Source organism: Gracilinanus agilis, chromosome 4 (genome assembly GCF_016433145.1).
Source record: "Gracilinanus agilis isolate LMUSP501 chromosome 4, AgileGrace, whole genome shotgun sequence".
Lineage (NCBI taxonomy): Eukaryota > Metazoa > Chordata > Mammalia > Didelphimorphia > Didelphidae > Gracilinanus > Gracilinanus agilis.
The window spans coordinates 457,244,330-457,255,967 of record NC_058133.1 but is presented as its reverse complement, the minus strand read 5'-3'; the positions used below and the strand labels follow the sequence as shown (position 1 = coordinate 457,255,967).

The following is an 11,638-nucleotide window of genomic DNA, read 5'->3' as shown; positions in this document are numbered from 1 at the left end:
TCTATCTATCCATCCATCTATCTCTATCCTCCTATATCTATCTATCTATCTATCTATCTATCTATCTATCTATCTATCTATCTATCTATGCATCCATCTCTCTATCCATCTATCCATCTATCCACCTCTATCTATCCATCCATCTATCTCTATCCTCCTATATCTATCTATCTATCTATCTATCTATCTATCTATCTATCTATCTATCTATCTATGCATCCATCTCTCTATCCATCTATCCATCTATCCACCTCTATCTGTCTATCCATCTATCTCTATCCTCCTATATCTATCTATCTATCTATCTATCTATCTATCTATCTATCTATCCATCTCTCTCTATCCATATATCTATCTATCTATCTATCTATCCACCCACCCATCTATCCATCCATCCATCCATCCTTCCATCCACATATCCATCTATCTCTCTCTCATCTATCTATCTACCCATCCATCTATCTATATACATACACATATACATATACACATATATTCACATGTATAAAACACACCTATACATACATATTCATATACATATACATATGCATATACATATACACACATACCTATTTATCTTTATATAAACAAGGTAAAATTTTTGAGAGGAGGGAGGTCACTAGCAGCTGGGGGAAGTATATTTCAGGCATTGAGGATAGTCAGTACAAAATTAGAGAAAAGAGACAGAGTGTACAATTTTAGGGATAGCAAAAACCAAACCAAACCAGGTTATACAATAGTGTATGAGAAAGGGAGTAATCTATAATTTAGACTGGAAAGGTAAGTTGAGGCCAGGTTGTGAAGAACTTTAAAAACTAAACAAAGTTGCGTAATTTGATCCTAGGAGCAATAGGGTAATATTGACTTTTATTGAATAGGAGATAGAATAGATAGAAATTGCATTTTATTTGTTGTTTTTTAAAACTTTACCCTCTGTCTTAGAATCAGTACTAGGTATCAGTTCCAAGACAGAAGAGCAAGAGAAAGAGTGATAAGGGCTAGGAAATTGTGGTTAAGTAACTTGCTCTCTGTCATACAATAAGGAAATGTCTGAGGTCACATTTGAACCCAGGACCTCAGGTCTATGGGGCTGACTCTATCCAATGAGTCACCTAGCAGCCTCAAATTGCACTTTAGGAAAATCACTTTGGCAGGTATGTGGGGGATGGATTTGGATGGAGACCAATTAATAGGTTATTTTAGTGGTGTGGGGGAAATGGGATGATGGCCTTGTCCCAGTGCTGATTATATCTTGCCAACCTCCAAAACTTGTATTACTCCTACTGTCGACTCCCTCCTAATCATGTATTGCTGAATGAAGCTAAAGAAATTCATGCTTACTGGGTCCACTATCAATTTATATTATATAATCTCAACTGGACCTTCACTGCAACAAAATAATGTTTTTACATCTCCCTGATGTTTTTTTTTTTTTAAATTTACTTACCAGAGCAGCTTTTCCAGACCTTTTCATCTGTCTTCAAACCTCCTAAGGCTCTCTCCTCTTACAATGTTTCAGATGAGGACCTTGTATCATATTCCACTGAAAAAAAATTTTTAAACCCTTACCTTCTATCTTAAAATTGATACGAAGTATTGTTTCCAAAGCAGTAGAGTGATAAAGGCTAGGCAATTGGGGTTAAGTGACTTGTCCCGGGTCACACAACTAGGGAATCTCTGAAGCCACATTTGAACCCAGGACCTCTAGTCCTGCCTCTCTATCCACTAAGCCACTTACCTGGCCCCTTTCACTGAAAAAAAAAATTGAGGTAACTTATCAAGAACTCCCTCTTCTACTCTCCCCTTCATCTCACATCACTCAGATGCCTCCGTGTACTTTATGGTCCAGGTACTCTGACCTACTTGTTATTTCTTACACATAAAACTCTCATCTACTAACTGCTTTTCATTGGCTGTTCTCCGTGCCTGGAATGCTCTCTTTTCTCACTGCCATCTCTTGGTTTTCTTAAAGAATCAGCTTACAAACTACCTTCTACAGATCCTTCTTGGTCTTTTCTATTGCTAGTGTTTTCTCTGAGATTACTTTCCTTTTACACTGTATGTGTCTTATGCTTGCAATTTTTCATGTCTTATGTGTGGCAACGTGAGATTCTTGAGGGCAGAGACTATGTTTTTGTCTTTCTTTGTAGCTCCAGAGCTTAGTATAGTGCCTGACACATAATAAGTGCTTAATAAATGTTTGTTGATTTACCTGAACAAAGATTGTAACATGCTTTGTGGAGAGAAAAGAATGGATGGAGGATATATATTGTGGAGCTAGAAATGATAAGATGTAGTAACCACTTTGACATATGGAATTTGGAGTAGTGAGAAATAGGGATAATACCAACTCGTGACCACATGACGTTGAAAGATTTTGGTGGTCTTTACAGAAAAAGAGAAGCTCTAAAGGGAGGTGAATTTTGGGGAAAGACATTTTAGGGAACAACCATCAGGTCAGTAGAGCTAGATCTTGGAATTCTGGGACACATTGTTTAATCAGCCTGAAAAGCTGAACTGCATCCATATTGTGAAGAAGGGCTTTAAAACCCATATAGAAATTTGTTGTTTATCCTGGAAGCATTATGGAGCTACTTGAAGCATCTTATGCAGAATAGTGACAGTCCGACTTCTATTTTAGAAATATCAATTTTGCTACTGGGTGAACTATTGCAATAATCTAGATTCATAGAGATAATGAAAGCCAGGAATAGGATTTTTATCTTAGCTTTTAAATATCATATCTAATAAGAATTCATCAAGTGTCTATGAAAAGTCTACCATGTGCAAAGCACATGATAGGCACTGGAGATACGAGAACAAAATAGTCTTTGACCTCAAGGGGTTGCTTTAAAATCAGATAAACATTACCTAAGCAAAAATAGCATTTAGTGGTACTCTTGAGAATGAACAAGTAAAAAGAATGAGAATGACTTGCTCTTTGTGCAACTAAAATGCACACGGACACTCTTTCTAAAAGTAGAGTCTGAGTATTGCATTAATGGAAAAGATCAGGAAATCAGTAACTGGTCTTGGAGGAGCTGAACAGAGAGAAAAAGACCCCGTTTTTATAGATTTCCCATAAGAGTGCTTCAAAAGAGCTCAGGAATAAACCAGAGATGCTAAAACATCAGGGAATTGTGATTTCATTGGTGTGAGAACACCTTCCAGAATACAGATCTCAACCAATCTATTGACATTACTTAGTACATAAATCTTTGAGCATTGCCTAAGGCTCAGAGAGGTTAGAAATTGCTTTCAGCAGGGACCAGACTCCCAGTTTTTAATATCTCTCTCTTATACATGGGGTAGACATCACCATTCGATATGCCGGGTCTACTTTTGAGGGAAACACTTTAAAAACGAGCAAAGCAATTTTGTGACTGTACCAGAATTTTTCCTCTAGAAGGGGAAATTTGAATGCGTGTTAGGGGAGGCTTTCGTGGGTGCTCTCTGTAGTGTGCAATTATGTTCAGCTCCTGGGTGAATTATGAGCTGGGCACTTAATTATGTAAAAAATATTGCAAGACCGTAGCTGTCAAATCCCCAAGAGTGTAATTATTGTCTGTCTTGGCAGAATGTGGGGCTTTTAATCTGTAAATAAGCAATTCCATGTCGAGGACCTGCATGCAGAGTTAGCTTGTGTTGTAAAGGCCTCTCATGAATTTTTAAAAAGTGAAAACAGTCCCTGTATATACTTTTATTGGCTGCCTGGCTGCTACACAGTGTTTATCATCACTCCTCCCACACAGCTTTCACTAACCATTACTGGCATTTGTTCCAGTCAGATCCCTGGAATGAGCATCACTGTGTGTGTGTGTGTGTGTGTGTGTGTGTGTGTGTGTGTGTTGGGGAGAGGTGAGGATGGGCATGCTAGATGCCTTTTAGAAACCTGTCGTTTATTAAAAAAACAAACAAACGAAATAACCCACCATATCATTAAAGAGATAACACCCTGCTTATTTAATAGAGATGTCTCAGTTCTTCCAGGACTACACAGTTCTAGTTGGAAAATCTTTGTGTTTGCTTTCAAAAAGTGTGCCATGGACGCATGTATTGGTTTGACTCCACAAATGTGTGAGCTTGCAAAACAGAAAACTTGGATGGGAACATGTATTCATAATGAAAACTAATAATTATTCTTTTTTTCTCTCTCAGTTTCTCTGTCTGAAGAACATAAGAACCTTCCTAACGGCCTGTTGTGAGACATTTGGGATGAGAAAAAGTGAACTCTTTGAAGCTTTTGACTTGTTTGATGTTCGAGATTTTGGAAAGGTAATTGTTGAAATTTAGAAATTTTTAGAAGCATTTTGGGGGTGCCTGTTAAACATGTTAATCAAGCATGTATAATATCACTGATTTATAGTAAATACCAAAAATACATTGAGGACTATTTTTAAGTGAGAGCAGTGAAGGTGGTTTCATTTTTGTTATATTCAGATTTTACATTTATTGGTTTTATTTGGCTTAATTGAGAAGTTTCAGAGGGAGAAGGAAAATAACATCCCCAAATCTAGAGATGTTGTGTTGCTTCAAGTTGAGCACTATGAATCCTGTGGTAAAAGTTTTATGTAAAAAGCCGTCTGTTGGTCATCTGGGTAACTAATTTTGTCAAGACTACACATGAGTTAGAGGTCTCAGAATTTGTTATATACTATTTTATTCTCCTCTCTTTCAAGGAGTCCCCTAGAATTTTGAAGAACATGGACCTATTATCTCCTTTATCTTCACCCTCTCACTACCAATCCCCAAATCTTTCTACTGACAGTAGTGCCTTTACTATCCATTTTTCATCTTTTCCCATTTAAAAATATTTTTTTCCTTTTTCTCTTTTTCCTCCTCTGTTGATGACTCCTTCAGTTCAGCCATTGGAAAGCAACAGAGTGAAAAAGAATCCTCTTGGACCAGAGGTGATGGGACAAGCCTATAATCCCCTCTTTGGGGGATGCTGAGACTGATAGATCTCTTGAGCTTGGATGTTCTGAATTATGGTAGAATTAAAGCCAATTAGGTAACCATACTAAGTCCAACACTAATGCTGTTAGCCCCAGGATCAGAAAACCACCAGGCTACTTACTTACAGAAGGATGAAATCGTCCAAGTCAGAAGAACAGAGCAGATTAAAGCGTCTGTAGGAGTCAGTATTAGGATTAGGCCTGTTGAGTGACCATTTCTGCCTGGGTTAGAGAGGAAGATTAAGACTCAAAAAATCTAAAAACAAAACAAAACAGAAGTTTTCTATTCCTAAGTTTTCTGGAGGAAATAGGAGAGCACATGTATATGAGCTATATATGAATATATGAGAGAATATATGAGCAGAGCGATCCCTAGTATGTTTTGCATCCAGGGCAAATCATGCAAATTTTCAAATGAACTTGAAGACAAATCAGATAATAAGGAGGCCATCTCGGGTGATCTGTCTGTCTGTCTGTCTGTCTCTGTCTCTGTCTCTGTCTCTGTCTGTCTGTCTGTCTCTCTCTGTTTCTCTTTCTCTCTCTTTCTCGGAGTGAGGAAAAGAAGCGTTTGGCAGAGACTATTTTATCCAATCATGTTCTTATTGAATTTTAAGTGCTGATCCCAGTTATTTTAAGGATGCTAAAAGACTGCAATAGCTCTCAGCACCCTCTAACTTTTGAGACCTTGGGGCAAAAGCCAGGTCACCTTGATCTATTTTGAGAGAAGCTTAACCATGTAATACTATATACTTTAAAAATTTCAAAGTAATCCAGGAGATACTGAGATCCATGACTTTCAATGCAACTACCTTTTTTGTTTATTGAAGTGCATACTTTATGTTCAGTATTGTATGGGGTACTGGGAAATTAAAGATAAAAATTAAAAGACTTCCTGCCTCAAGGAGATTATAGTTTTGGAGAGCAACAAAGCAGCATATGAAATATGCACAAGTATCTAGAGCACATTTTAAAAAATAAATTCAGGAGAAAGGGCAAACAAAATGGTCTAAAATATTCAATGATGGAGAAATCAGAGGGATCATATTAGACTTCATGGAAAAACATGTCACTTGAGGTTACTTTGAAGGGGGGAAGGATTCAAATAGAGAGAGATGGGAGTTAGATAGTGTAACGCTCATTTTAGCACCAGGGACAGTGTAAAGGCAAGCCAGGGCAAGGATGACATCCCAGAACATTGAAGAGTTTGGTGCTTTTCAACACCAATGTGTTTGACCAATTGGGAGCAGATCTTATTATTTAATCTGATGACTATTTGTTGGCCTGATTTCTGTTCATCTCACATGATGCTCCATCTCTCATCTCTATTCTTTTGTGCTTGTTGTCTCTCATAGCTAGAATGTTCTCCCTCCTCCCTTCTGCCTCTCAGTATCCTTGCCATCTTTCAAGACTCAGCTCCAATGTTTCCTGTCAGAGGTCTTTCCTAATCACCCCAGCTGCTAGAGCAAGGGTTTTAAACTTTGATTCTATAAATAAAAAAACCCAACAACTTCTTATTATAATTCAGTATAATTGATTTCCTTTGTAAGCTGATGTATTTTATTTTATGCATTTAAAATCATTACTTTGAGATTGAATCTGTAGGTTTTATCACACTGTCAGAGAGGTCCATGATGCATAAAAGATCAAAAATCACTGTTTTAGAACCTTCTTCTTTAAGATTACTATTCATTTATTCAGTATGCATTTTGTATATACCTTAGTATGTATGTGCCTATTGTCTCTTTCAATGAATGTTAGCTCCTTGAGGTCAGGGACTGTTTTTCTTTTCTTTTTATCCTCAGGACTTTACACAGTGCCTGAAACAAAGTAAGCATTTAATGATATATGCTTTTTGATCGATCGAGTGACTGAGTGGAGGAGGAAATAGCCTTGGCCATTGGGTCACAGGGTCCTGGTTCAAATCCACCTCTGTTGTATACTACTTGTATAACTTTAGGCTGGTCACTTAACCTCCCCGGGCTTCAGTTTCCTTATTTCTAAAATGAGGAGGTTGGACTATATAACCTCTGAGGTTCCTTCTTCCTATAGATTTCTAGGAGATCTTTGATTGATTTGATCTCAGTTTAGTGATATTTCTTGGTATGAAGAATTAGCACATAATTTCCTTTGAACTGTAGTTGGAATCTTCCCAAAAGTTATAATCATTCACAACTGAGTTAATTGACTTATAGTTAAATCTTTTATGTGAATACTAACGATGAATGGATAATAGTTATATTGGTGAACATTTGAATAGCATCTGTATGAAAGTCTTAATCTTGTTCTATGATATGTTGACCTGACTACATGAAGACAAGCTATTCTAGAACAAATATTTAGGTACCTATTCTGTTGATAATGGATATAAAAAGACAAAAATGAAGTAATACTGTCACTAAAGGAGCTAAATTGAGCTCTTTCCAGCAGACCCTTGGATATGATCCATCTTCTCTCCCTCCAATTTGTTCATCACTCACCCGCCATTTTGTAGACCATTATCCTAAAGAAACATATGAGTTTTCCCCACTCTGATAGTTACTATAGTTTACACTGAGGTAGCCATACTCCTTCCTTATAGCCAGAGGTCAATGGCAGACACATTATATATGTATCTGGTCTTTAATTTTTCTAAAGATTTTTATTACTGTGAATTCATTATTTGGAGGTTATGGTGGGGGGGGACAAGATTTTTTCTTTCTGTGAAATGATTTGCTCTTGATGGTAGTTAGAGCCATACCTTGATTTATCTAGTACCACACCAACTAAATTAATATCTCTCTCCCACTCCATATTTTAAGCTCTTTGAGGATAGGAATTATCTTTTACCTCTTTTGGTATCCCAAAAGCTTAGAACTGTACCTGACACGTAGTAGAGACATAATAAATGTTTATTGAGGGAATGAATGTATAAATGAATTGGTTCAAGCAGTATGATACTAATGTGGTTTATATTCTATAATGAGAATTTAGGTTAATTCAGTCATGGACCTTCCATAGAATTAATTTAGACAAGAAATTGACATTTGAGTAAAGATAGACTGAATTAAGTTATTGCTGTCACACTTCTGGATTGCTAAATTTGAATATGAATAGCTATGACTCAATTTAAGAGAATAACTTAGTACTCCATATATTTTGTTGGGCCCATTGTGATTTTATTTGCATTTAATAGTGCCTAGTCAATACTATATGCCAAATATACCCTAGAAATCAATACTCTTTGGCTATAGCTCCATACTATAGAGAAACAAGTTCATTTATACACTGTTGATGGAGCTGTTCTGCCTTTCTGTAAAGCAGTTTGGAACTAAACTTCAACCCAACTTATACACCAATGAGGCCCCAGCAAAAAAGAAAAGGGCTCATATATACAAAAATATTTTTAGCAGTTCTTTTCATGGTAGCAAAAAATTGGAAACCAAAGGAGTACCTACCAATTTGCGAGCAGCTTAATAAATTTTGGTGTGGGAATATAATGGAATATTATTATGCCTTACAAAATGACAAAATGGACAAGTTTCAGAAGAAAATGCTCAGATCTTTATAAACTGATGCAGAGTTAAGTGAGCAGAACTAGGGGAACAGCATATATAATATTAGAACATTACGAAGAAAAACAATTTGGACCAACTTTAGAGTTCTAATTGATGCAACAAAAAGCCAGGATTCCTAAAGATCAAAAATGAAGCAAGTTATCCACCTTCTATCAGAAAGGTGATAGATTTAAACAGATTTTTGAATATGGCTGATATGAGGATTTGTTTTGTTTTAATTTACATATTTTAGGTCTTTTAAAAGAAGTGTTCAATGGGGACAAATGGGAGAGAGAAAATAAGTGCTTGTTAGTTGGGGATTAAAATAATAAAAGAAAAAAGAAGGGGACAGGAAGAACCTGACCTCATGTTGAACAGTGTAACCTGGGGCAAGGTCACCTTTCCTTTCTGAGCCTCAGTTTTCTCATCTGTAAAATGGCTGGATTAGATTACCTCTAAAATAACTTTCAATTACTAAGTTCTTTGGGTATGCACAGGTTTCTTCCTCTTAGATTTTGAACTCTTGGAGATAAGGTGCTGTCTTGCTTTTGTATTTCTATGGCTTAGAGTGATTCCTCAAACATAGTAAATGATAAATCTTTTTTTTTTCCATTCATTCATTCATTCATTCATTCATTCATTCATTCATTCATTCATTCAAGTTCATTTCTGCTACCATGAAAATGTATTCTTTGCCCTTCAGTTATCTTTGCACTTCAGTTATCTGGAATTCCCAGTAAAGAGAGGAATATAATTCCCAGGCTCTCTTGCTTTGATCTCAGTGCTGGGGAAATGAAGGATAATTCTTCTTTAAGATAAGACTAGATATATTGGTGAGTCTTTCCAAGCTAAACAACTTACACGATATCTCTGGAGTCAGGATGCTCTGGGTTCAAATCCTGTCTTTTATTTGTTGTGTGACATGGATAAGTCACTTAACCTCTCTAAGAGCCTTAGTTTCTTCTTTTTGTTTAAACCCTTATATTTCATCCCAGTAATAACTCTTAAGACATAAGGGGGAGGACTAGGCAATGGAGGTGAAATGACTTGCCCAGAGTCACACAGCTAGGAAGTGTCTAAGGTTAGATTCGAATCCAGGTCCTCTTGACTCCAGGCCTGGCGTTCTATCCACTATGCCATCTAGATGCCCCTAGTCTCTTCTTTTGTGAAGAAGGATGAACTTGATGCCCTCTGAGTTGCCTTTCAGCTTCAGTTCTCTGAGCCTACAATCCTGTAAGGATTTGTCCATTTAGACTTCAACAAAACTAAAAGCTGTAGAAGATAGACATTGAAACGTCAAGGGGTATTCTTTTGCTTGTAAAATAAACAGTCTACATTTTAGAAAGAGCCTGGGGCTTCAGTAGCTCAATATCATATGAAAACAGCTAGATGAATAGTAAACTTGCCTCTAAGACACAGAGTGCATTCTCGATTTTGATCTTAGCAACTCAACCGAGCGAGGCTCCAAGTCGTCTGGGAAGTGTAACTAACTGAGTCATGACTGATCACCAAAAACCAAGAAAGGGTTTCTGCCTGAGGAAATTGGCCCAGGATTGGGATGAACCATCTAAGGAGAGGCTAGACCTCTTCTACCTCTTTAAACCTTAAAGAACTGAAGACGAGAGGCTTCTGCCATTTTTATGCTAAGGATGAGTGTGACTTGTCTGAAAAGAGCACTTTAACACTCCAGCTGAAGATGGTCCAGAACTAAGTGCAGAACACTATAGTTTGTTGTCAAAGAGTGAGTCTAGGAAGGCCACTGGGTTGACATCCAAAAGAGTTGTGACAGTCTGAGAAGAGTAGAGAGGCTAAGAGATCTGCCCACCACCTCCAGAAATCCTTGACTGCAACCTGGCTAACCCTGTCCAGCAGCAGCATGATCTGCCCAGCCCTGTCTGGCAGCAGACCAATAGCTGAGTGTCCTGCCTGGCCCAATTGGGTAATAGCAAACCAATGGCCCCATGATCTGCCCCATTGAGCCCAGGAGCAGCCAAACCCAAGGAGGAGCCAGCTCAACCATTAAGCAATGTGCTTGACCTAGCCTAGAGGTGGATTGACCTGTTCTGCCAAGATGCCACGTCCTGTGTGAAGCAAGTTCTGCCAAGTCTATCCCATTTACTCTCCCAAAATGACACCGTGACTGGCAAAGAATCAGAGTAGAGTAACAGCAGAGTTACTCATCCTTGATGGATACATACATTAGAGGGAACGCCATGAAAATTCTACACCAAAGAAAAATAGTCATTGATGCCTTGCATTTCTGAAGTTGTAAATTGTTTTGGTCAGGCATATTTCCTAAATGTATGTCTTACTATTCTTGTATTTTGTTTTAACTCCCCCCTGTCCCCCCAAAGACTCTGTATGAGTTTGTGGGAGAATTCTCCCCAGTTTAGGAATAAATGCACTATAACTACTGTTTCTGTCTTTTGAATAAATGCCTTTGCTAAAGCACTGAATCTATTGGCTTAAGGTTGTTAAGGGAAAATGTGCTAGTGGGGCTTATGAGCTAATTGGTTAGGGAGATATACACCAATAAGATTATTCCCTAGAACCTGGAAACTAGTAGTAGTCACCCCTCTGGGGAACCATTCTGTTCGTATGGTTGGGGAAGTGAGCCCAGAGGAGCTCAACCAGAGGAGTGAACCCATCGAGGGAGCATCAATCCCATGGCTTAAATTTTTTTTTTTTTAATTAAACCATCCCTTCCTTCTTAGAATCAATACTGGGTATTAATTCCAAGTCAGAAGAAAAATGAGGGCTAGGCAATTGGGTTAAGAAGTGACTTGCCCAGGCTCACACAACTAGGAAGTGTCTGAGGCTGTATTTGAACCCAGGACCTCCCATCTCTGTCTCAATCCACTGAGCCACCTAGCTAAGCTTTGACTTAAGTTTTTAATATTTACTTCAGGGATATGTGATTTTCTCTATGTAAAGGTATCTTCCATTGATATAGTTCATTTCTCCTCTGTGACTAAGTAAAAGGTTATTGAGAATTCCTGTGCCTGAAAAATCTTTTCCTGCTGTTGATCTCATAATGAGTCTTTCTTGAATTAGCTATCATGGACTCCTGGGCCTGTTTTGGAAAGGAAGGGAAAAGGAAAGGAAAGGAAAGGAAAGGAAAGGAAAGGAAAGGAAAGGAAAGGAAAGGGA

At 37.7% G+C, this 11,638-nt stretch overlaps 1 protein-coding gene across 1 annotated transcript in view; it reads left to right on the top strand.

Moving 5' to 3' along the window:
* Positions 1-11,638, top strand: part of VAV3 (vav guanine nucleotide exchange factor 3) — a 482,681-nt gene that overhangs the window by 90,180 nt on the left and 380,863 nt on the right. The window contains exon 2 of the mRNA XM_044675502.1: positions 4,159-4,275. Coding sequence (XP_044531437.1) covers positions 4,159-4,275 — 117 coding nt within the window. The remainder of the gene's footprint in view (positions 1-4,158; positions 4,276-11,638) is intronic.